This window comes from Gavia stellata, chromosome 25 (assembly GCF_030936135.1).
Source record: "Gavia stellata isolate bGavSte3 chromosome 25, bGavSte3.hap2, whole genome shotgun sequence".
In the NCBI taxonomy this organism is placed as follows: Eukaryota; Metazoa; Chordata; class Aves; order Gaviiformes; family Gaviidae; genus Gavia; species Gavia stellata.
The window spans coordinates 12,227,729-12,254,715 of record NC_082618.1 but is presented as its reverse complement, the minus strand read 5'-3'; the positions used below and the strand labels follow the sequence as shown (position 1 = coordinate 12,254,715).

Here is a 26,987-nt window from a genome sequence, read left to right as displayed (position 1 = left end):
TAATGGTGACTAGATGAACAAGGATACAGTTTGTGTATACAAATACTGGCGGCAGCAATACAAGCGTGCATGAGTTAATAATGAAAATGCTGAAGCATGATGCTTTGGCTCTTCATGAGTGAAAAACTCCAGCAGCACATTAGCTACCCCAAAACATCATAAAGTACCAGACAAACGAACTAATGACAAATGCTAATTCAACTGCCAAGTCAAAATCTCTCTCAGTAAGCTAACGGGAAACTCAGTACCACACACTACTGATTACTTATTTGATGAGCTAAACTTAACTGCAGGATAAGTTGTGTCTTTCTAGACAATGCAATGACACATCTGAGTAGTGAGATGAACGACTTCTTCTTCAGGTACCCAAACTGTCTGTAGAATAACATCCATTTCCCTCAGAAGTACAGATACGAACTTTTCAGTTATCTGTTAGTGCCAATGCATGCTCAGAAAGAGATACAGATAAGCATCAGAATCCTTACTCAAAATTAGCTTAGGCCTTATGTTACCGAAAATTCTGTGTTACACTTGTACCAAAGTATACATTTCTCATGTCTAAGTCAACTTAAACTATAAATATCCAAATCAATGTTTATGTTCAGTTGTATTATCTCACATGGCCAAAATTAAATTACACAGGCATTCTTTGACGTTTTGAATGAAATCTAAAATTCAGTTTAATTATTGCTTACAGACTCTAAAATTCAGTCTGCGTTCACCTGCAGAAGTTAATACTAAATGCCAGGAGCCTGACAGTGACCACCGAATTCAAATATATGTGAGCAAAGAGGAACTGAATTTCAGCCAACTGCGTTCTCAGTCTGCGTAGCCTTACAGCTTTACCAAAGGAGATGTGACCTCCAAGCTTCCGCTTTTATTTTATTCAACAACCTCCCTCTTTTTTTTTTTTTTTTAAGCTGTTGTTATCTTGACGTAAAAGCTGTAGTTACAACTTTGCAAGCATAGTCCCACTAGTGGCAATTCCTGCTTGTGTGGACGCAGTTGCTCCGTCGGGGTCTCAGGATGGGCGGACACTTCTACCCAATGTCAGTCAGGAGCAGACCCTTCTTTCCACGCTTCTTTTTTTCCCCTCAGCATTCTTAATGATATTATATTTAAATATGCAAGCCTGACCTTTTAGTCTACTGAGTATTATGAAAGCAGATCTCTCTCTGCACCTTATTTTTTGGCAAATAAAACTGAGAAAATAAAGACCTAGGGAATATGTACCGGTAAACAAAATGCTTGTAGAAACAATAACAAGGTCTGATCTTACATAACAATCTAAATTTAAATAAGCCTGTAGCAATTAAGTTAAAAAACCTCTACTCTTTATCAAAAAATATACAAACAGATGGAAATGATCTTCAGATAATTTTTTACAGCAGACTTCTGCTCAGTTTTCATTCTCTGATATCGACTTTTTGACACTGTACCACAGCAAGAACACAGCAGTGCGAACTGCACAACAGCACCCCTCCGACTTTGAAAACTTAGCCTTTAAATGAACTCCCTAGGCCTTCTGAATCAGGGGACACAAGATCAACTGTAACGTTAACCTGCGCCTAGCTGGTGCAGCTTGTCCAGCCCTCTTAGAAAACACCATCTTATTACAAACACTGCTCTGGTTATGAGTGACCAACTTTAAGGGCTGGGACGAAGGAATAACGTGCCTTGCTCTTCTGAGGCCTGTCCCGCAAAGCACTTCGCCAGCATATGCTGGTACAGACTGCAACCCCAGTCACATAATACTTCTATCCCTGTAAAATTCAAGTATGGACAGTACCTAAAGCAAAATTCCTTAAGCACCACAGAAAGCCTTGTCGACTGAATGCTGTGGAAAGTACTCTAGGCACACGGCACCGTTGCACACTTCAAACTTTGTATTTGTGACACAGGAAGTGTGCTGCAACATGCCTGCTCTCAAAACCACCACCAAGGCATCTTTCGTGTTTCTAATGAACATTTCAGAACATGGTAAACTGACAACCAGTTATAAAAAAAAAAAAAAACAATAAAAAAGTCATGCCAGCTTTGCTCCAGTGATCCTGAAGGGCAATGATTACAGACACTGTATCAAGGTGGACACAAAAAATGTTAGAAGAGATTACGCTCCACTGACGGAATCCTCCGAAATAGCGGCTGGGGGAATAAAAGGACTGTAGGCATTACTACAGTAAAACAGAAAATCCCATTTACATTTATGAGAGGAGAGCAAAGTTCAGATATTCTGTTTCAGGCAGCATATAGCCTCCTACTGCAGGTCAAACAGTCTCCTAGACAAAGATCTTGACAGGTGACTGAAGAAGGAAGACATTTTCACAGGCTTTTAATTTCTAACTCTTAAGTCAGGGCAAAACATATATTCTAATGCTCGTTTGTGAACCTGAAATTTTAGGAAGCACAGCTCAGCTACACAGAATACATACTCTAATAAAATGTACAGAAAGTACATAAACATGTTGCACTTGTCTCAAAAGAGAATGATGGTGTGGCCTGTTAGTCAAGAGGTTGCTGTTCACCACTCTAAACCTCGTTCTGCCAACAAAAACAAGTGAAGCCAACTTTCTAAGAACACAGAAGAACCAGTAAAAAAACCGGTAGTAAGCAGCTTTCTCGTATTCTGATTCAAATGACAAAAACAAGAATGAATTATGATCTGGTAAAAAATGAAAAGGGAAAATCGGTTGAGTTTTTTTAATTTACTCACCAGACAACACCAAAGGCTCCATATCCAATAGGTCTGTCCGGCTCAATATCCAGTTGCTGTTGTGGATGTTGTGAGTGCTGATGATGGTGCGCTTTAACTGCAGCAGCTGCTGCAGCTTGTACCTGAGCTGGGGCTGCTGCAGCTGGTCCAGGGGCCTGACCCGGTGCCGGTGATGGGAAATATGGCTGCTGCTGCCCTGGGTTTAACATTGCCGCGGCCGCGGCCGCAGCTGCCGCGGCCGCAGCTGCCGAAGAGGCATGCTGCTGTACGGGATGTACCGCAGCTGCAGAGCCTGGATGCAAGTGATGTTGAGGGTGGTGGTGGTGATGGAGGTGAGGAGGAGGGAGGTGAGGAAGGTGGTGGTGATGGTGGTGGTGGTGACCTGCTGCTGCTGCAGACGTACCGCCATTGTAAGCCGCCATCATTTTTGCGTTGGCTGTTGTGCCACAAAGAGACATTCAAAAAAATGCCCTTTGATTGGATAACAACTGGGTCAAGCTGTCATTTGGCCATAAAAATGAAATCTGCTACACTTTAAAAGAAGTTGGGTTTCATCATACACGGCCCACCTTTAAAAACATTGAGCTCAACTGGCCTTATCTCTTCACGAAGCCAAACAATCTGGAGAATGTCTTCATGTGTGCGTGAGCCAGAGTGCACGAACCCTCTTCCCCCAAGAGTCCAGCTGTGGTTGGCTACTGAACCTCCATCCTTGGGCAACTGGGTTGGGTTTGGTTTGGGTTTTTTCTTCACTTTTTTTTTTTTTAATAGAAAAGAAATACAGTGATCAATCCCCCTTCCCTCCAGAAGGAGGATTTGGAGTCTCTCCCCTGGAATACCCTGAGAGGACTGACAAGTCTACCCCTTCCATTCCCACATCCTCTCCACTTGGCTCCTCGAAACCTCCCCGAGCGCCCAGGCACCTCCTACATAGCTCCCTCCTTTCAGACACCTGCTCCCTCAAAGACAGCAAAAAAAAAACTTGGGAGTTTGCAACTTTTCCTTGAAGGCCTGGAACACACGCAAGCACCCAGAAAAAGTGAAGAGGGAGGGAAGGAGTGAGGAGCGGAGGGCGAGGGTCGGGGGGGGGCGCAGACGGGGATGAAGAGAGGACAAAAATAGAGGGAGGAGGGGAAGGGGACGGGGCGGAAAAGAAAAGAGGGGAGCGACGGGAGGGAGAGGGGGCGAAAATGGGAGCGGGGAAAGTGACAAATGAATGACAGGGGAGAGCGCGGGGCCGGGGGAGAAAGAGGGGCGAGGGGGAGGATGCGATGGGGGCGGCGAGGGACGGCGGCGGCGCCCTGACAGCCTGACCCAGCGCCGGCGGCGGGCAGCGCCTCTGCGGGGGGCGCCGGCGGCTGCAGCCCCCCCTCCGGCGGGGCGGGGAAGGACCGGGGCCGGGTGGGGGGAGGGGGTCTCCGCTGCGTGCGTGCGGCAGGCAGAGGTGGGGGGCGGCGGGCTCTCAGGCCCCCGCCGCGCAGCGCCGCTCCGCCCCCCGGCCGCCGCCGCCTCGGCCGCCCGACCCGCCGCCGCCGCCGCCGCCACTCACCTCCTCACGGAGCCCCAGCGCGGAGCGCACAGCGGGCACGCGCACCCGGCCTGCCCTCCCCCCGCCGGCCCCCCCCGCCCCCATGCGGGGCGCGCGCCCGACACCCGCCCGCAGCCAATCGGACCCGGCCCACCAGGCTCCGCGAGAGCCGCCCCCACCCAATCACCGAGCGGGACCCAGCTCGGCCGGCCCATAGGACTCGGCCGCTGCAGAGACTCCCTGACTCAGTCCCGCCCCCTTGACCCCCGCCGCCCAATCACCGCGCGCCTCCGCGCCCAGAGCTAGCGAGACCCCGCGAGATTCCCTCACCTCATACAACCCTCACCTCGGGTGGCCCCGCCTTCTTCACCTTTCCTGCCAATCACACGGTGCCGCTCCAGCCTGCTGGCCAATTGACACTCCTTCTAAGCCGAGTCCCGCCCCCAAGACCTGCTTTTTGCCCAATCGCGCTCCCCTCTCCTATCCAATTAGCCAATGAGAAGAAACGAAGACCCGAAAGGGGGTTACTGGGCCAATAGTACTCGGAGGCGAGGCGGCGCCGTGATTGACAGCTCTCCTCACGAGTGATTGGCGGCGATGGGCGGTAAAGGAGCCGTTGCTCTTCAAATTGCAGCGTGAGGCGCTAGGTGACGGACGAGGAAGTCGTTGGTGTGCCCGTCTGCAGGTGGGCAGCTGGCCAATGGGAGGCGGGGACCTGGCTGATGAGCGGCGGGAGGAGCCAATGGTGCTCCCGGGGCGGGGTGAGATAAGGACGCGGCGGGGCGCGGAGGTCACTGTGGGCGCTGAGGGGTGGCGGCGGGAAGCCGAGCGGGAGCTGGGGTGAGGGCCGGGCCGGGGGGAGCGGGGCGCAGCGTGGCTGGGGCGGGAGCGCTGCTGCGCTTGGGGGAGCCATGTGTCCGCTGTCGTGGCCCTCCTGGGGCCCTCTGGCAGTCTGTCCCTGGGGCGGCGGTGGGGCCCTCAGGGCTGTGCTGGCTCTGGGGCGAGCCGGCTCTCCTGCCCGCCCAGAGCCGAGCAAGGGAAGAGGAGCTCGGTTTCCTGAGGTAGATGTGTTTGCCCTAGTTCCGCTCTCCAGAGGAAGGTGATTACTAAAGCTTTCACAAAAGAAGCTTGCCTAATTCAGCTAACGGAACGGCCAATGTGCTTTAAAGATGGGGGCTGGCCTCGAAATACGTGGGGGTTTTGGGGGGGTGTGGGTGGGGTGGTTTTTGCGTTTTGTGGGATTTTTCTTTTTTGTTTTTTTTTTTTTCCTTCGGTTTGAAGACCAGAAAGTAAAACTTGAAGGCTTTATCTTAAAGGCTTGAAGCAAGTGAGACTGGGGAAAGTGCAGAGTGCTGGCACTGGGGGCCTCAGCCTTGTCTGTAGGCTCCAGAAGCAGGTGGGAAGCACAGTGTCGCATTATAGGATGAGCTTCCCTATTCCCTTACAACAGGAGGAAAACAAATCAGAGAGTTTAGATCTTTTCAGCAGATAGCTAGTAGCAGATACTATACCCAACTCTCCACTAAGTCTGTTTTTCTGAGGCTTGCTGCAGCATGCTCATTGACATGCTCAGAAGTTATGTTTCAAATGTGAAGTATGTGTTAACCTAGGACCAAAATATTTTTTGTGGCTTGTTGTTTCAGTTCACTTATGCCATTAATCTGCATGCTTGGGGAATGCAGTGTGGTTCTTTAAAGCATAAGTGTTGCTAAAACATAGAGATTAATAAAAACTTGTCAGTTTTAACACTTCCACTTTCTTGTGTGAATATTAATCATATCTGATTAATAGTTTTACTTCAGAAAAACTCCTAATTATCAGAGCCTTACCTATGATGGTAGTAGAGTTAAATTAACGATGATAGTGATAAAGAGGTTCCTTCATATGATTAAAGTGGGTGAGCGGTTCCAAAGGAAATACATGACTGACTGAGTTTGTACATGCCCCTATTACGGGTGAGCTGACAGCCTTTCCTTCTCTGCATCTGGTTCCTGTCTGAACAGAGAAAAAAAGACTAGCCGAACTATAGCAGTACAACTGCATTGCTGAAGTTCTACCAACAAATCCCTGATGGTACGGTATCAAGTACTGTGATCTGTCTTTTCTGTACGTCTCTCTAAAAACTGAACAACATCATTGGACTTCTATACAGCATGGGGGAAAGGAGACTATAAATGTGAAAGCCTGTTGCAATTCCTAAAACTTGAGCGCAAAATCTTTTTAAGAATGGGTTTTGGATACTTTTTGTCTGCTCTTTGAGAATGTAAACAAGAAAAGTCTTGCAGGAATTAACATTCCTTGTTAAAACTATTTCAGTTGCATTTCAGTTGTTAGCTAATATTCCAGTCTGGAATTATAGTAGAGTTCTGCTATCATGTCACTGTTTTTAAAACAGACTTCACTTAAAAAAAGTAAGCAAGAGTAATTTGATTTCTAGCTTTTTTGTAATATTACATATTGGAAGAAGAGACAGAATACTTCTTTAGAACTTGCATTTCTAGCTGCCTGTTTGATGTTTTTATTGAAGTTGAGAGCAAACTGCTAATGTGTATACGAATATGGCATGCACCAAGGATTCTTTTGGTCTCTGCTTCCCCTCAAGCTCTGGAAAGGTATGGTGTGGTGCGTGGGACAATGGCAGGAAGGGGTTACGAAGTAGGTTGGGTGGGCCTGGGCATAGGGAAGTACTGTGAGGACTGGAAGGCTTTTAAAACTCTCACACAGATTTTCATTATGGACTTATTCTCTGTTATTGCAAAATCTTCCCAAGTAGTGAAATTGAGCAGTTGCCTATTAATCGTTGTATGGAAACTTGGGTTCTAAATGTATTTGCAGATTAATGTCTCAGTGGCATTATTCAAGTCCAAATATAGAGTGTCATCTTAATTTTTTTAGTTAGGTAGATTACTGAGTTAATTGGATCACATATCTTAAAACAATTGATTTTCAGTAGAGTTTAATTTTTACTGGTGTATTTGCTGAAAGTCAGTCATCTTCGGCTGCATGTTGGGAAGAAAAGGGAAGGAAGAAATTATTTATCTTGTTCTTGCCACTGGACTATAGTTGAATTTATGGTCATAAACAAAGTGTTCGGTGATGTGGAAAAAGTCAGCCTTTTTCTGCCATAAACTGAAAGTCTTGTAATGACTGCTCATTGAGAAATGTTCATAGACATGTGCAGTTCTGGTGACTAATTTTGGAGCATAATCTCTGTAGGGCCCTTATCGTTAAAGGGTAAAGAGGTATTCTGCATTGCTGTTGGGAGGAGTCTAATTTAGGTGTGTCTGGACATCACCTTAACATTTCTTTCCCAATTGACTATATGGAGCTTTTAGAGAGAAGCTTCTGAACAGCAATGTTTAATATTAAAGCAGGATGTTTTTACCTACTGACTTTTGCAGTGAATAGGGAATAATTCAGGCCTACATCTCTGGTAGCATATTTTAAAGCTTTGTGTAGCCATGTCCCCTGGAGCAGCTTCTATCCCTGAGAACCTGTTCTTTCAAGTATTGTGCTTGTGAAGAGATGGGAATTGGATCCACTTCTCATTAGTGTTTAAAGCATCTGTTTACAGTTCCTCATGAGTGAACCAGTTGCCAATTAATTTGAGGGAAGTACCAGCTGAAGCTCATGCTGTTTCTTTATCCTTATTACTTTAAGGAAGGATCAACACAATGGGAGTTGTACTAAGCATCTTTGCCATAGTTGAGGATGTTACATGTGTGTGACTTTCCATTGCAAGTATCACATGATGCATTGCAATATGAATGTTGCCTGTATTTTTATGAAAAACAGACTTCTTTAAAAAATAACACCACAGGTAAACTGTTGAAAAAGTTTTGTTTCTTTATTGATGCCCCTTTTCTTTGTTTATCATCAAACACCACCCATCTCAAGTTTTTGGATAGAGGTTATCTTTAGTAAATCTCAAAAGAAAAAAGCAACCAGTTCCATCAGCTCAGCCAGCCTTTGGTCTGACTGCTTACTTATGTATTTCCACTAAGTGATCTAGGGCAACTCCTAGGTCCATTATTTGGTGAGTAGGGGTAGTTGCCTGAATCAGAACACTATATCCAGCATAAAGAGTTTATCCCCACACATCTTTGTCTAAACTTACTGACTTCCTAGTGATTTGTTGTACAACCTTTTTCTATTAGCTTTAGTGAATCAAATCCATGGTGACTTCATTTTTGGCTGTACGTTAGTAAATAAGTGTCTTGTCTTAGAAGTACTCTAAGTGTCGTTAGACACTGCCATGTAGATGAATTTTCACCAGTGAGAGCAGAAGTGAACTGGGTTGCATCCTGGCATTGTCACAGGTTTTCCTGACAGCTCTTGACTGGACTACTGCAAAACATGCTTTCCAGTTACCATGTCTGTAAAGTGTAAGTCAAATCTGGGAGCCACTCTTTTTTTATTTATTTTAGTTTAATTAAATGCTACAACCATATTATCCATCTTCTGTTTGCCCTCTGAAGTTGAACCAGCTCTTTTCAATGAGGTGACAGATGGGTGAGATGGCAGCTGAAGGGATATGCTTATCTTACGTGTCCATATGGAGTTATGTCAGATGCCAGTGTTGAATGACCCACCCTTACAAGTATATCTTCCTTCCACACTGGGTTTATAACACTTTTAATTGGTGTCCCTGGCCTCTGTCATGCTGTGAAGCTTAAGACTGTCGGTTCAGCTACTTTTTAGGCACTTCATGCTATGAAAATTAAGGGGGACAACATCCAGTTGGTTCATATGGAGGTATGTTTAAGGAAAAAAACTTTTAAAAGAATGTTAAAGAAACGTGAATCTTGCAGACAAATTGCTCAACTTCTAATAGACCCTTTGTTTCCTCATACAGGTCTGTTACTTGAAAGTGTTACCTACTAGTTACATGAATCACTTCTACTTAGAACAGGGCTGCAGAATGAATTAATCATGCACTATTGTAAGTCAGTGCTTCCTTGTTATTTAATGCCTCTGTATAAGAAGTGTAAGTCTGCTGAGGGAGAGCTCATTAGAGCTGGCTCGTATAACTTTGAGCGAGAGTGGTGTGTGAGTAGTTCAATGAGCTTGAGCTGCTTGATGAGTGAGTTGGCAAAATCTAACCATAGCCATTTGAACTGGGCAGGTAGATATGCTGCTCTAGATCCTGCCAAAGCCCAGTTTGATTGTGACTAATTTGTCGTCCCCAGTGATGCATGGAGATATGTGATTGGTGACTACTGCTGATGAAACATGACAGATCAATTCTAATCTCTTACTGGTGAAGACAGTTATTCATGGGGACATGCATCTGTCTCTTACTATTTTATTCACAGTAAGAGTGCTGTAAAGCAGTAGCAAGTCTGCTGTTTGAGTATCAAACACTGAATGCTAGTATATCTAGATTTGTAAGGCGCTCTTCGCTAAACTCATTTATATAACTACATATAAAAGTAAATACTGTGCATTAGAAACACAGAGCACAGACTTGTCTCTCTTTGAAAATCTACTGTATCAAGTTCAGTCTTTTCTGACTCTTGAGAAGTTTGTTTTCCCCTTGGATTTGCCACTTGCTTTGCAGGGATATAATCTTTTTGACAATGCTCTGCATAAGGGCAAGGGATGGAAGGCAATTTGTAATCAGCCAGTTCTATTTCTTTGATGCTCCTCAGCAGTGTTTTAACCTTAAAATTCTCCACAAAAGATTGTATCACATTGTACAGTATAAAATGTTATGGTCCAGTTCCAGATATAGGCTTTATGGGTTTTTTCTTGTACCACAAGAACTAGCTGTGAAAACAGGACTCTGAATATCAGAATAAGTCTTTTGATTTCATGGCTGAATATTGTGCATAAATGTCCTTCAGCACTTACACATGTAGGCTTTTATGTGACCCTTTAATGAAGAAAAAGTAACATTAAATGGAACAAAGCATAATCAGATGTTTGCACAGATTTGTCTCTGATCCACAAAAGGGGTACTCTGAACTGCACTATTGATTAATTTATCATGTGGGTGTTTGACAAGCCCACACATACCTTGATACACAACTCTACAGATACAGTCCTCAGTATTCTGTAACACCCTGCTAATATTTTATTCATAAATCCTAATGCTGAAGCCCTTAAGGTGTCATAAATGTGGTGCTAATGCCTGTGGATTTGAGGGCATTTGGTTAGTCAGATAAATATCATGCTCTAAATAAACTGTGGTCCTAACATAAAACAGAATAAACACAAAGTATCATAGGATTAAAATTCCTGTTGGTGTATATTAGTCCTTTTCTTTGCAAAGAATAATTTTCCAGAGTTTTCATCTTTAAAACCTTTTCTCTACAAAACTGTAAAAGAATAAATTAATCTATTAATAAAATGCACTGAGGAGAAGGGGGAAAGAATATTTTGTTTTAACTTTGATTATGTATAAAGGTTTGTGTCTTAAAGCTTGCAAGGATGGCAATATGCCTTCATTTAAGAGGAGGGCAGGGTTCTGCTTGTCTTGCTGAATGAGGGACAAATCCCTGTCCTGCTCTGGGCAATGTATTAATAACAAGATAGGGGGAAAAAAAGATCAAGTAGTCAAACAAAGTGGATGACCTAGCATAAGCTTGTTAGTCTATCGAAAAGGCACGTTGACCAAGAAAAGCCTCATCTTTGTCTCTAAAGCAGCAGTGTGGGAACTTGGCTTCTTCTTTGAAAAGCAATTAAAATGACGGAATGGCACTTAGTTCTGTAGAGCTGTACTGATATGACTGAGGTATGGGGTAGGGGACAACTGGTGTAAATGACAGCTGGTGTCATCTAAGATAGTGCATATCTTTGATGTTGGAGATCGAACTCTACAGGCTCTTATGTTGCTTCACTGGCCTGTCAGCCTTGTTTGTGGCTTTTGCAGTGTAGTTTTTGTGGTGGTCATGTTGCAGTTGACAGCTGTGCTCCAAGTTTGTTCAGTAGACTGTATATAAAAGTATGAAGATCACGATTAGCACTGGGGCTTGAATTAATCCCAAAGACTATCACTTCTAAAACACTGAACTCCATGCCCGGTAGTGCTTTCCAGCCCAAAGTGTTTTCTTTTGAATTTTCTGAAGGAGTTACTGAATTCTTTGCTCACTGCAGAGCTTAAGCATTAGCTTGGCTTTAACTGGGAGTGTTCAGGTGCTTAAAGTTGGTTTATAATAATTTGCCATTTAAAGACCTCAGCCTGATTGTTTTGTTCTCTCTGTCTCATTTTCCTTCTTGCTGCTGAACACCAGTTGCAGGAGGTGGGGGGGGGGGCGGTCTTTATTCCATGCAGCTTTTTGGAGAAAGTGACAGTTCTCCAGTTCTGTTCTACATTTCTTTGCACCAGAAATGACCCTGCTGCTCTTTATCACCAGTGTTTCCTTTTATCCCTCTCCTGGCAGCTGCTCTTGCTCCATTTTGATGTTGGAACAGCAAATGAACTCCCTCTGAAGCAAATGTCATGCCAATAAAGATGTTGAAGCAGCAAGAAAATCATCTCAGTCTCTGAAGACTGAATTGGAGACCTTTGTGAATGAGATGTTCTTAAAATAGCTCCACAGCATGTTATCTTCCCTAAAAGGTGGAGAATTGAAAACACCACCACAAGCCACTTATTTTGTGTGAGCAGGATCCCTAAATGTTTTTTGGAGTGGGGAGAGAAGCAGGTTGTTTAATTTTCCTACAAATTAAAATAGGTACAATAATATCCAAGCACTTTGCTTTTGCTCTATTTTTTATTCAGTGATGGGGGAGGGAGGAAGGACGCTAAAACACCAGTACTAATGATATGCTGAATTTTCTGGATTGTCAATTTAATCAGTATAGAAAATACTGTTGCTGTGGTGGTATTTTTGACTTCCTGCTCTGGTTGTCCCACTGTTAGCTTTTTGTTCTGTCATTGATGCCAGTGACAACAAACTGAACAAAGCAATTGAGTTGACCTGAATTGATTGTATGCATTTCTGATTGTATGCCTATTCCTAAGGGTTTTGTTTGCAACATCATGGCTAATGGTCATAATTATTTCTTGTCCTGCATTCAATTACACTGAAACAAAGTGCTTGCAACAATTTGCTGTGTCAGAGTAGCTGTGTTTTGACCCCATACTCTGTAGGTATGATTCCGTGAAGTCCTGGGTTGGAGATTAATCCTTTAGGTTATGTTCTTGCGGGTGATGATGTATCTGTAAATGCCAGTTGGTTTTCTTTGCTCTAGCTTTATAATGATAGCACAAAGTCCAGCCTGATTCTGATTTCTCTTCCCCCTTTATTTCTAGTTTGGATAGCTGCTTAGTGCTTTTCCAGGTGATGACTGACTCTGTGTAGCATAATAGCTCATAAATCCTTCACCATGTCAGAGTTCCTTGAGTCTTGTAATAGACCATATGCATTCAGTATCAAAAAAAAACCCAGTGTATCATGGAAACACTTAAACAGTATTTTTTAAATTGTGGTCTTTGCAGCAGCACACCTATCCATTACAGCAGGGCAATTTTGAGAATGCAACTTAACAGTTTTTCTCTGAGGTACGGAGTAGTGATTGTTCCATGTGGTCTTGCCAATATTACTATATTTCTTTGTCACACGCATAGTCAAACTAGAAATACATATAGGACCAAGACATCTGGAAACTAATAGCAAACAACGAACTTGCAGCCTGGTTCATGACAACATTTCACTCCAGCGTTGTCTTCAGAGTGTGATGCCGGTAAACTGGGATAATGCAATGCTAATTAAACTTAAGTTTACATAGAAGATTTGTTAGAATTAGTGCAACTCGAAGCCTGTGCTTTATTAGGTTGTCACAGATGGGAAAAACAAATCTCATATTGACTCCAGAATTATATCCATATATCTGATAGCAGACTTCAGTAATGTTTATTTGAAATGGACTGTGTGAAGCCAAATCCTCGCTTAGTCCGTGTAAGTCAGCATGGCTTCTTTCAAACTGACCTCTGTGGTTTTTGTTTTGGGTCTTTTTTAGAAGCAAGGTTTTAACTGTGTTATGATGGAAATAGTGTAAAGATCAGCTTTTTGTGCAGTGTGGTGTATGGAGCCATTCAATGCTCTGTTTTCCGTGAGCTTTATTTAACTTCTGTCAGGTTGTTCAATGGGTGTTTGTACTAATGCTACCTGTCTGAGCCTGTTGTGTTTGTGTCGGAGCTGGTGAACCACCTGCCCAAGTTATTAACTTACATTGGTTATTTTTACCATAGGTTTACAAACCTTTTGATGCTTTGAGCTTATATCTATTGCAGGAAAGTATTTCATATGTAGCGATACTAAGTTACATTAAATATTATGGTGTTATTAAAGGATCTGTTCAGTGGAATTTCAAATACTAATCTCAGGTAATCAACAACAAATGTAGAGCCAAAAACTTTTTACCTTTACTGTGTTTTTTTCCACAGTATTGTTAATAACAGAAACCGATTTCTTCAGGCAAAAAATATTGCATGATTTTAATCTGTGTGTGACAGTACTTTTATGTATTTTCCAAGAGTTGCATCACCACTTGCTGCTTGTTCAAACATGTCACATGTTTAGTGACCTTGTTCTTCTGTGTGATCCACTGCTTCTGGAGTAAAAACTAGCTAAAAATAATACCAAGCCAGAAGTTGAGTAGAGTTGCTCTAAATTGCCCTAGCTGAGGATCTGGGCAACCATGGCCTCTGTGGAGCTAGTGTAATGTAAAATACTTTTTGTAGGCAAACCCCTCAAGGAAACGGATTAATGTATGATAATAAAACTTACGTGGTTCTAGACCTATGCAGTCTATTACAGTTTGGATACGTTCTTTGGACTGCTCTTGCTGCTAGGTGCTTTTGATTCACTTGTTTTCTGCAGCATACCACTAATATTAGTGGATTATTTAATTTGCACAGTGTGACCATGGGGCACAATCATTTGTTTATGATGTTCTTAAATATGGTAAGTAATGTCAGGCATGGAGGTAAAGATCAGGAGGTTTATCAGTCAGGGCAAGTCTCTGACAGTAATCACATAATGTCCACCTCTCAGTTTTATTTGGGTAAGCACATTTGCTTAATTCAGTATTGAGTTTACATATCATGCAATTCAGTTGCTCTCTTTATTCAAACCTACTAGCTAAGAAAGATAAGCAGTTAGGAAATAATCTTCATTTACATGTAACCTGGGAATTACTGGTTCAGGTAACTGGAAGGTCTCTTTCTTTGGTTAGACAGACAACAATCATTATGTTGTACATGGAGAATTTTGTTAGTTTAAGAGCTCTTGCTGATATTTTTCCACCCGAATGATCAGCTAGCTTTGGGTGTTTGATTTCCTGGTAGCCTCAGGAGAGCCCTTGTCAATGTTCAGTCTTAGCAGCTATTTTGGCTATAACATTTATTGTCTTTTCTCTCAATATATTGCAGTACTCTCTTTCTGAAGTCCATGAAACTTTAACATGTTTTACACAAATCATGCAGATGAAGTAACACTCCATGTGAGGTACATCTTGAGAATTTGTTAGTTATGCTGTTGCTTCACATAATCCTGTACTTGAAATTGGATGTGTTTGGAGAAAAATCTTGTGTTATGTGTACTTGGGAGCAAAAAATGCATGCCTCACATGTAACATACATATTAACTGTTATTTTTTTATCAGAAAATGATTGTAATGAATGGAGTACCTGTCTTGCTTATGGAATTGAGCAATCTGTATAGGAGTGGGCAGTAAAATTGATCAGGAAAAGTCTGATACAACATTTTGCCAGAAACATGAAGAGAATCTTCTACAGGTCTGTGAATATCTGAATACTTTTATTTTTCTTGGACTCAGTGGAAGGGGAAATGATAGGTAAAAGTACAAGATGCAAAAATTAAATCATTAAATGAAGAACACAGACTTTATAGCAAACAGTTTTGTAATTATATTAATATTGTAAGTTTAAGGAGGAGAAATATTAAAAATTTGACATCTTCAATTTTTCACATTTTATGTGAAGGTGGAAATAGTTGGTGGAAATAATTAGCATTACTGGTAGAAACACAAAGTTTTCTAAGTTCTCTCAGTTGTTTTAAGACTGTTACTGTTTTTCCTAATCCTGCTTTTTGACATGATAATATCTCTTTAAGGGCTTTCTTTACCAGATCAATTCCTTTCCTACTAGGAGAACTAAAGCATTTCAGCTGTCCATCCAATTTATCCTTCTGGACTAAATTTCTTGTATCAAGATAACCAGCAGCAATACTCCCCTCAGGAGATTTGTATCAATTAGTTACGCATCACTAATTTCTGTGGTATTGGTGGACCAGTCAGTTGCAAGAAAGCTGTTTTGTAAACAGTTATGGATATTGGGGGTTTGTCTTCTTTTTTGGTGAGGATTTTTGTTTGTTTTGAAATACACCTTTTACATGGCAGCTATTGAAAGCCTGCAGATTTACACATGTGCAGGAAGAAATATGGGGTGGCTTTAGACACTCCTTTTGGGATGTTAATTTCCTACAGGTTTCACATGGTACTAATGAGGGGCCATGTTATACACAGCTAAGAGAATTTATTCCAAAAATACTTATGATGGAGAATATGTCATCCAAGAGATACAGGGCTCTCAAAGTACAACAGTTATTAGTAGCTGTTGCGTAAATCTCTTGTGTCTATCAGTGTATGTGTGCCTGCTGCCACTGTGATGGCACTCTCTTAAATGTATCAGTCTGAATTCCAGGCATCCTAACAGCTGCTGGTAACTTTTCTTTTGCCCTGTGGTCTTAATGATATTCAATTTAATTCAGTGTAAAGGAAAGTGGGATGTAAATATTCTGTAAATGAGACTCTGGGGTGACATAGTAGCAGTCTGGCATTAAAAAAAAGGGGATGCAGTCTAAAGAGAAGCTGTGTCTGAGATGACAGTTGCAATTCAGAAGCCACTGCTGCAGCCTTATATAGCAATGTATATGATGAAGAGGAGATGGCTCTTGTTCCAACGTGCGCTAAGCCTTATTTTTGCAGTGTGATGCTATCCTGCGCAGCAGATCCTAGAGGATCTATACAGCATCAAAATTTTCACATCTATCACATGTAAGCTTTCTGAATTACCTCTGGTAAGTAGTTGGACATTACTGAGGTTCCAGTTATAGACTTGGATGTTACCAATGAAGTGCTTGCTTAGTCTTCACATACTGTGCTTCTGCTGTCCTTGCCTGGAAGCCTTGTCAATGTATTTTACTACATAGGTTTGTGCAGGTATTTATTTCTGGGGTTTTGGGGCAGGTTTTCTGTGCAGTATGTGAAGAGACAGACTTGGTGAGAGCTACGCATGTATAAATTGTGTTTTATACTCTAGACACAGCACCAGCACCACTTACATCCCTGGTGTCTCTCCAGCTCCTCAACATCACTGACCAAGTTTAAAGTGGAAAGAAACTATGGTGCTATAATGATAATGAGTGGCAAATGCAATCTAGCAGGAAAGCAGGTTATTCCCCAGCTGGAATGCAGACCAGGCTTCAGCTAATCCCTCCCTTAGCCAGAGAAAGGTGGTTTTAATCTATTTATTATGCATTTGGTTGGGTTTTCAGCAGTGATACATCTGCAAATGCCATAGCACTGTTACAGTTTTTTGCTATCCATTTGCCATATCAGCAGATGTATCAGGACATGAAGCTGTTTTCAGTCACTCATGTCTAATCCCAAGTAGTGCCATAGGATCTTCTGTATAGACCCAGAGCAATTCACAAGTAAATGACAGTATAACATGCCACTTTTAAGAACCTGCTAGCAGCTGTCTTAAGATTTTTTTTTAGACAGCTGGATTTCTTTTCACTGATGTTTAAGACAAAACTAATTTGATATGATTATTAGAGAAGGAAAATTAAAAGGACAAAGTCATACAGGAAGCTCATTAAAATGGAAACACTGAAGTAACTGGGTAATTGGGCATTGATTCTGTCCTCACCCCCTCACTCTCTCTATGAGCAGTTTTGTATTAAAAGTAACATGTCTGCAGGATGATGCTCCAACATCTGTTATTGCTGAAACAAAATTATTTGCTTGTTTTCTTCTTTCCACATTCTTCCAACATCTGCATGTATAGATCTGTCCTGTATATTATTAATATCTAACACTGCTCTTTTCCAGGGAAAATGCATCAAAGGGTATGGGATTCTATCTTCAGTTAGGAGGGGATTGTTTTGGTGTGGGATTGCCATTCACTTATTAGATATTAGGTGACTGGCTGTGAAATGGAACAATGTGAATGAGGGCTGCTAGCATGAAGCCCATGCACAGCTCTGTTGCTCTCAAGCATGTTTATGTGAAACAAAGAGATTCACAGGCTATGGCCTGTCTGTCTTCTGAAATGTTGGTGTCACCTTAAGCAATTAAAACTATGCAAATTTTCCTTATTTTCTGTTCTCAAATGTTTGCAGGCAAATCACCATTTTTTAAAAGTATTCCATATTGAAAATGGTCAGTAATTGTGTTGGGATTTTGACTTTTTTACTTTATAGGTTGATCCAATAAATTGATTATAATTCTGTCTTGCTGAATGTTTGCTATTTCAATCACTCTGGCTGTGATTATTCTGATAGGAAGCAATATACTTTCTTTGGTTTGTTTTGCATGATTGCCGAAATATGTGGTTGCATGTGCCACTTTTAAGATTCAGTTTGTTTATGAATGTGACTTTATTGCTTTTCCTCAGTATTTGTACTATAAAAATGCAACTGCTTAAAGGTTCATAGCAAGAAAATAGAAAAAGCTGAACAATAGATTTGAAATAACATTTGGAAATATTTTCTGATATCTAATTATCAAGATGCTAATTGTGTCTTCCAGTGTTCAAACTATGCTCTAGTTGGGAAAGCACATGCTTAAATCCATTCCTATCCAGGAAAATGCTTGAGCTTAATTTTAAGCATGTGCATAGTTATATTTGTTAAATGACTCATAACTATTTGCTTAAATCCTATCCAGTGTTAGACTGACTAAATATATTAGAATTGTGATGTAAATACTGCGGTAAATAAGATAAATATGGGTGTTGGTTTTGCTATGAACTTATCACTGATTTTGACTTTTACAGTCACTTTTATGGTATACAGTTGAAATTGGAAAAGAATGGAAATTTCAACTAATTTTTTAATATGCTGAAATGTATTAAGTTACACAAAAGAATCCATATTATAGTAATTCTGTGTATATATACAGGAAAAGAGTACCCAGCGTGCATGGCAGATGGTTTCAAAGGAAATCCTCGAGAGCTAGGATTAAAAAGCAATTTTCAGCAAGTTTAAAATGGGTCTCCATATTTGGGTCACACATATTAACTCCTTCATTGCAAACAAATGAGGGAGAAGTCTGGTCAGATTACTATGGAAATGTTTCTCAATAAAAGCTGACCAGTGCGCACTGTGGAAGAAAGAAATGAGAACGTCAGTTGATTCTGCTTCTGATCCTCTTCTAACAACAGTGGGAAGTAGAGTCGTGATATACAGAGACAGTGGTATGTTGCAAGTAACTGAGATTCATCGTTCAGCTAACAAACATTGGCAACCCTTTTAAAAATAATGTATCTATGGCTTCAATTTTTGTCTGCCCCCTGAAGCAAATTTACATAAAGCCAAACACAAAAATTGAAGAACAAAATATAAAGAATTATTTTGATTTTGTCAGTCTGGGTCTGCAAAGTTGGAGTTTTCAAGGAAACCTAAGGTGTAAAGATGAAGGTACCTAAATCCCATTTTGTTTCAGATCTCTGAATTCTGTTCCTGTCCCCGACAATTTTCATTGATTTCATTGGCCTTTGGATCAAACTTCATATTTTTATATTGAAGTAGAGATGTGTGGATAATCCTGTTCCTCTCTCCTACTTTATTTTAAACTTTCTGATAAATAATTTCTGGTGTGTTAGAAATGGCACATTTCTACCTGTTTACATTTAGTAAATTATACTTAATCACTATTTATTAAAGTGTAAAGGCTTTACATACAGCATTTTTCTATTCCTTTTCAATATGGCAAGTGTGTCTGATATATGATAAATAAGAAATTGAACAGCAATACTTTTGTTCAGTCATAGACAGGAATGAACACGGGCTCCAAGTTTTGCTTGGAAGTATGCCTGCACTCACAAATGGAAAGCAAGCCCATGTTTTCTCAAACATGTTTTAGGGGTGCACTAGAACTTGATTTTTTTTAAAAAGGTTATAGTCTAAAATAAACAGTACCAGGCTGCAGCTGTTTGTGGGTAGTGTTCGAACATCCAGAAATATTATCATCAATATAATGCATAAAAGTGATTGAGTGCAGATCAGCTTTGTATTTTAAGAGCAAGAGAAGACACTGGGCTTTTAATTGGTATAAATAGCACAGCAAGTTGGAGATTATTGGCTTTAACTAACTTATACCAGCTAGTAAACGTGTTAGGAATGTAATTCACACTTACATCAGTGCTCCTTTATATGCTTCTGGCAGTGTAAAGGAACCTCAAGTTTGACATGAACTAACTTTTCTTTTAAAGACTTCTGTTTCCAGAGTAGAAACTCAAGTTAGACCTTAAGCAATGTTTATCACTAAACAAAGAAATATAGCAACTGATACTATTTCATTGTGTTCTCAAAGCTCAACTGGGTGTATTTTGAGTAGATTTGGAAAGCTTTCTGAGCACAGGTGCCTGATGCTCTGCTAAGTGAATTATAGAAGTAATTGCTGGTTTAAATTTCAGCCTATGGAGAAGTTAATTGCATTGCTTTCTGGCTATTATATTGGCTATGTGTTAACAGCGAAGGACAATGTACTTCTGAAGGGCACCATAAATGTCCTAGTGGGATAACTAACTGCAGGTATATCCACAAAATGTTAATTAACAATGCTAAATAATAGGTGTTTTCTGCAGGGTTGATCCAAGGTGGATATCGGAGGTCCTACCTGCTATTCAGAAAAAAAAATTCAGATGATGGATGAAAATGATGTTATAAGGCAGCTTTCAGTGTTCAGTTCTTGTACCAAAGTTAGAAAGCTTCAGTGGACTTGGGATTGGCTTTTAATTAAAGTTGAACCTGTTCTTCTAGGTCCTTGTTTTACACCACCTCCTATGGGAAGTTTACCTGTGTGCATTTTGATATGACAAGACCTAGCTTCATGCGATCTTACCAGGTGTTTTTATCTTAGCATAATCTATGTTTCAGATAATTATTCCAGCAAAAAGGAAACATTTAGTCTTTTTAATTGTAACAATTGGCTTTTAAAATTCTTGAGGCATCAGGATAAGGAATAAGCTTAAGGAAGTGTTTGAAGTGGAATATGGAAGTGGGTTAGTGGATGTATGCAGAGCACTCCTCTGTAGCATGGGAGCAGCATGGAAGAGAGCTTTGAGATAGCTGTTACATTAAAAATTTTGCAACTAAATGGTGGAAGTTAGTATTATAAGCTAATTGGAGGCAAAATTCCACATCTCAGTGTTAGATATGATTAAGGAGAGAATATACTATTGGGAACTTGGAAATGAAAGTAACTTGTGTTTTTATGTAACAAAAGGGAGAAGCAATAAGGGAATGCAAAGAGAAAACTAACATAGATGAAGCGATTGATTAGGAAAACACTTTATAGTGTAGAAGAACAATAGTACGACAACACTGAATCCAAAGAAGAGAACACTGAATGCTCGAGATGCAGATTGATGAGAATCTGGATGGCAGTGTTAATTGTGTGAATGGATTACAAAAGCTTTGCCTCGGATGTCTTGCAAGAAAGGATGCATAGGCTGTAGCAGCAAACAAAGCATCTCCTATGAACATAACCGAAGTGTGATTTTCTTTTTTGAGTGCTTAATTCTGGGAACCCATGTTCCCAATGTAATTATGTGCCTTCAGAGGGCAATTATGAGTGCCTAAACTAGATATCAAAAATTGAACATCCCAAGCTGTTGTCAACCATCCTGTGTTGTCAACTTATGATACTATTAATACTTGGAAAAAAATACTTCGCCCATGACAACAGTTATCTTTGATCCGCATGTTTGTAAATGTAGTTCAGAATTTTGCCTTAGATTTTTCAAAGACTTATATCTTTCAAAGGGAGGCATAATAGATCAGTTCAGATTCTTCTGTCATTGTTATCTTCCAGGACTTTTGTTTCACGGGTTTTTTGAAAGTTTCTGTGAAGTACCAGATGATCTGAGATAAGACCTGATCCAGATGTCTTTAGAGCGTCAGAGCAATCCATTCTCTTGACTTCAACAAACCTATGATCAAGTTCTAAATAAAGGGATTAATGTTGACTTTGGAACTAGTTGATTTCCTTTAGTCACTGTACAATCAAGTATTTGATAAAGCAGGAGTTTCTTGTATGGAGTCAGTTGTCTCATGGGTCAAAAGCAGTTTTTTTTGTCAGGGCAAAACAATGGAAGGGGAGTAAGCTCATGCAGATCACCAGAAGATTAGACTGGCAGGTGGAAAACAGAAGTCTGAATTCTCCTGTTAGGGGCCAAATGAGAGTCATCCAGAAACTACACCAAGGTGCAACTCTGAAGCAATATGTGACATGCTGTTAATGTGTTAAAGAATACTGTAAAAGGGAAGATTCTCAGATGTTGTTTACCTGCTAGAGCTGTAAAAATGTTCTACTTTGGTTGTGCATTGTCTGTTTTCAGTTAAAATAATAACTCTCAGGGAAGTAATTCCTAGTTTTCTGCAGCCTTCTTGGAGACGCTTTTTGAAAGCGAAGGTCGGTACTGCAAGTAGGGTATTGTTCAAGAAGTTGTTCCCTTTGCTTATTCCTGCAGAAGTGTACTTGAGCATTTTGAGATGAGATTGCACCGCTATGGCAGTGGGAATGGAAAGCCAAATAACCATCCAGGCCTAATACTTCTTAAATTTTACTGAGGAGCTATCAGGCTGTCCTAATGTTGTTAAATGCTTTTTCCAAAGCAGCGTTCTGCTCTCTGACAAATATGTAAATCTCTGAAATTATTATGTCATTGTACAGAGTTACGAATATTAGAAACTATGGCTCTTTAAAGCAGTTAAATGCTTCCTTACCTTCAGAAAATGTTAACAGGAAATATTGAAGGTTTGGGTCCACTGAATGCTTTGGAATGTCTCTCTACTTATATCTTTATGTAGTGTATATTTATTAAAAAGTGTTTTCTGAGTAGATTACTGAAAGCAATAACCTATTCATACCAAGGCCATGAATTCATGTTTAATGTAACCAGTTAGACAAAACTGAAAGCTTACATACTGATAAACTATGCTATAGATGGACTTCTCTGCACTTCTTTATTGATGATATTTTAAGTAGCGAGTTGAGGAGAAACAGATAATGAAAATTGATTCTTCTCTGCAGGTCTCTTGCTTACTGTTGGACTTTGACAGACCTAATCTGCAGAGATAATTAAAGTTCCTTTGCTTCAAATGCTGTAAGTGATTTTTTTGTTTGTTTTATGGAAATCATTAGGAGCCTATTTGCCTCATGTAGGGGGGAAAAAGGTGAAAATGCCAAAGCACAAACAAATGGTAGAAATGAATTTGGTGCAGATTTGTTATATGACTGTACATGTTTGCAGGAGATATTTCTAAACAGCATTTTGTATTCAGGAACACCCCTGTCTCCATTCCAGCCCTGCTGATAAATGCAATAGCAGAATCCTAATTGCAAATTGCCATAAAGATACCACAGGAAACAATATTTTCATACTTCTGTCAGGACTACAACTAGATTAGTAATCTCAGCATGGTGGAGGGAATCTGCTGTTGCTGTGTGTATTGTACTTGGTTGAGAATAAACACCTGAAGTATCAGTATAGTATCTCAACCAGAGTATCATGTAGAGAAGTCGGAGGGGTGATAAAACTTGTGAATGAAAAATTTTCCCATTGGTAATGATACAGCATGGTGGCCCTGGCTGTTATTTAGCATAAGTTGTTTGAATTTCAGGTGCCATGATAACATAGTAGGAGACTTAAAATGTCTTTACTGTTTAATAGGTTTCTCACAGGAGCAGACTTGCCTGCTTTAAACCCTGTAAATGTAGAAGCGTGGCTTCTGGAGCATCTGGGATGATACCCCCCATAGTACATGGAATGCAGCAATTGTATCTGGTAGGCTACAGCAGGGAGGCAGAATGTGGGTAGGAGGCTGGAAACAGAATGCCATGGTTTTGACCTTGTTTCAGCATCCTTTTAGTATCCTTAGGACACAGGTCTCTGCTGATTCTATAGTTAAGTTATGCATGTTGCTAATGACACATTTCTTATTTCTACGAGAGTGTCTTTAAAACAGTTGATATTCTTGCACCATTGAAAACATGCAAAGAGCTCTTCATACTCCCATTTTTTCCCCAAAGCTGTGGCAACAATTTTCTGGCTTGTAGAACAAAGAAGTTAGAATAAATTACATAGCCAACATCTGCACCTGGCTCACTTATTAAGCAAATATTTGGCATAGATGCTAAACTACCTTCTGCCAAGAGAGCCTTGCCGATACAGTTGTTCAGGGATGAAGATGTGATAATGTCTTTTCCTTTTTGCTTCACCAAAGCTAACTTCTTGATTTGTCAAAGTCATATTTTCCTTTCCAACAAAATTTTCTTTTTACTTTTAAATATCAGAGGTTAATTAATGGTTAATCAAACTTTTTCTAACCAACCATGTTAAGATTATGATGGTGTATCACTTTAGTTCCAATGGCAGACACATCACATATGGGTTGCCATTTTGATGGCTTTGAATGGTAATCTGACCCATAAAAACTGAAGCATAATATCCAAACTGATTTTTTTCTGGCCTGCCCTATTCTTGATGCCATCTGTGTTAGGATGGAAATGAGCCTGCTCAATGTGGTCTGCCAGTTTTAAGCAGAGTGGTAGTGCCAGTCACAGATGGATTTAAAATAGCCTCGTGAATAAGAAGAGAAGGAAGATGCTCCTGAGAGCAGGAAGTTTCACTTGAAAGCATATTATATCTCTAAATCCTGTGGCCTATGGAACATCTGTGAAACCTTTTCATGAATTCTTCACATGGATTAAGTAAACTAAACTTCCTTTCTAAAAATCAAGAAAAACCCTCAACTTCCTAATGTTTCTCTCCATCCCACCACTGCCTTCTATTGCTGTCATCCATAATGGAGTACAGAGCAGGAAGCTGACAGTATCTGATCCTCTCAAGTGTCTGCAGTGTATCCATTCAGCAAAACCAATCACAGTAACTTTGTAAGTTTTATAGATATGTGTTTTTAATCTGTCATATGAATCCTGTTGAAGTCATAGCATTCAGAGCCCTGGGCTGCCATTTCTGAATTCCTGTCTTTGACAATTAACAAAAATCAATGTTGTAGGTGAAGGTGAGTACCAATCTGATGCTGATGCATCTCAGCTCAAAAATTAAGATATTTAAGCACCTAATTTTCACTGTAGTCAATGAGATCTCAGTTCTCTTCTACTCAGCTTGAGAGAGCGGGTGCTCTGAAGTTAGAGATTCAATGACCTTGTCTTATGTGTGACCACAAGTGTCTTGGTACTGTTTATAATCCAAAGAAACACATTAAATGATTTTCACTGGTTATGAATATGGTCTACAGAAATCTCTGATTTTTTTTAATAGCTTTAAATCAATTACGTTGTTTGAATGACCATTTGCTTTTGCAGTAAGGAAGCATGTAAGAGAAGGCACTCATGGATGAATTTCATGTTCGTGATACACTTGAACATCCCTCTCAAGTCCTCTTTAAGCCTTTTATTTCCAGGCTAAATAAACACCATTTCAGCAATGTCTCATCTACTCCCTTTAATTACCGCTGTTGAGAGAAAGTTTCTGCCGATGCAAATGTGCTATTTTGTCATGTCACATCAAATTGCATCAGCCTTATATTTAGGAACAAAAAGAGGGGGAGGCTGAGACAGGATGTGGCTACAAATGGAACCAAAGGGTTTTCTTAAATATAGGCTGAAAATAGATAATTGAGGCAGTGATGCTTTTTCAAGCAAAAATCCATGAAAGGGAGAATCAAGTCTGTGACGACAGAAATGAGAAGCAGGGCTGGGGGTGTGAGAAGAGGGAGTTCTAGATGGAGGTGTGGGCTGGTGTCAGGGAAAAGCTGATGAAATTCTCATTTATGCAAACACCCTTTGCATTGTCAGATTGCATTGTAGAATATGTTAGACCATATACATCTCTTCTTGTTCCTTCTGTGCTGGCTAAAATAGTTAGGAGCCCTGCTTCCCTTCAGCTTGTTGCAGGGCATGCCACCTGCCCTTTCCTTTGTGATTCTCTCCGCTTCAGGTATCAAAGCTGAACTTGTTGATTACTTCCCAACTTGACTTATTTTGATTGAAAAAAATTTTAATGACTGGTCTTTGGTAACTTGGGTGTCTCAGCTTAACCTGGTCACTTGCAGGAATTGTCCTAAATACAGTACAGCTTTATTCTCATTGCCTTATCTGTTACCATATGTTGCCTTGATGTAGGAATTGTTCATTAGATTTTTTTCTTCTCAAAACATAATCGAATTCCCAAGCCTCAAATCAGTATGGTGCAAAATGGCTCAGCTTTATTCAGTTCTTTGTGCCTCTTTACATGATGGTTGAATTTGCTAATATTGGAAGTATTTCTTCTGCCTCCTGGGTCAACCTGCAGAATTCTAATTGTTTTCTGTGTAAGCTCCATAAGCAGAAATCTAGTGGTTTGTTCTTCATTATTTTTGCATGCATTTTATAGGGCTGTACCTTACTAGATGAGATTTTGGGTTTGTTTTTTTCTAGTGGGATAACCAAACAAATAGTAGTAAAGTTAGAGTGTACCTAATTAAGCAGGAAAAAAAACTGGGAGGAGGCATATAAAATTTGTGAATCACTTCTAGCAAAATGTACTTAAACCACAGTGGAAATATATGAGAAAATAATTATTTTTCAGGTGCTTTGTATAGTGTATTAAATTCTAGTAGCCTAGTAGGCCTTCAGAGTGCTTGTATACAGTACTTATATACTCCAAATCTATTTAAACATGAAAGAGCCTTTAAAGGGTTAAATCATTGCAGGACTGTTGTCCATCTGTAACAGCCAGTTGCCTTGAACAACTCAGTTACTCCTGTGTAACTTTGGAGAAACTCTGGTACAATCATAAAACTCAAGCCCAGTCATTCAGGTTGCCAGCAAACATAAGTTTTTGCAGTTCAATAGAAATTAATAGAAATGTGCTGATTTACACCAGCCAAGAATTTGGACTAGTGACTTTAATGTTGCCTTCAGTGGCATTTGCCTGGAGAAACTGTGGTAGAAAAATGAAGTCCTCCAAGTTCCAATACAGGTGCAATACCAGTATTCCAGATTCTTATGTTGGACATCAATTCATTTATGGCAACATACACTATTTCAGTTTATTTTTTTAACTATTTCCAGCAGTAACTTTCAGGTCACTAAACTAAAACTAAGTAGATTGTGGTAAATAGGCATAAAGAAAATTTGCAGTAGCTGTCCAAATAAATGTAGGAGGCTTCAAACAATCCATCACACTAAATTTACGTTAAAACATAGTATCTCTTCACAAGTAATATTTTAAAAAAATTGTTCTTCAGGAAAGTTAGTTTGGTTCTTCAGAAGACGTTAGCAGCTTCTCCATGGAAAATGCTTTTTACCCTCTCAGAACTGGGCAGAAAATGATCTATTGAAATCAAATGCATAAATTATGCATGTAATGAAACTTGCTTTGAAATTATGAGTCTGATCAGAGCCTGATGGCAATTTAACTGAGTTCTGAAAGATCAGCTGTGTTTAAGAATCATCAGAATTCTTGATGCGGATGTG

At 40.2% G+C, this 26,987-nt stretch overlaps 2 protein-coding genes across 6 annotated transcripts in view; one reads left to right on the top strand and one right to left on the bottom strand.

The window, feature by feature from the left end:
• The window catches only part of NLK (nemo like kinase), a 64,954-nt gene extending 60,669 nt beyond the window's left edge, over window positions 1-4,285 (bottom strand). The window contains exons 1-2 of one of the 2 annotated variants that reach the window (XM_059829168.1): window positions 4,263-4,285; window positions 2,714-3,149 (exon numbers count right to left, since the gene is read on the bottom strand). In XM_059829168.1, the coding sequence (XP_059685151.1) occupies window positions 2,714-3,138 (425 nt within the window). In that variant the 5' untranslated portion in view covers window positions 3,139-3,149; window positions 4,263-4,285. Of the gene's footprint in view, window positions 1-2,713; window positions 3,550-4,262 lie in introns of those variants that run through there. The other variant, XM_009812376.2, reaches the window with a different exon arrangement.
• Window positions 4,286-5,066: 781 nt separating this feature from the next.
• Window positions 5,067-26,987, top strand: part of LYRM9 (LYR motif containing 9) — a 43,418-nt gene continuing 21,497 nt past the window's right edge. Inside the window, exons 1-2 of one of the 4 annotated variants that reach the window (XM_059829378.1) lie at window positions 5,067-5,081; window positions 22,536-22,608. Coding sequence is in view for 2 of the 4 variants with exons in the window: in XM_009819635.2 (XP_009817937.2) it covers window positions 23,272-23,289 (18 nt within the window). In the remaining 2 variants the exon portion in view is untranslated. Of the gene's footprint in view, window positions 5,082-6,258; window positions 6,315-22,535; window positions 22,609-23,257; window positions 23,290-26,987 lie in introns of those variants that run through there. The other 3 variants (XM_059829377.1, XM_059829376.1, XM_009819635.2) reach the window with 3 other exon arrangements.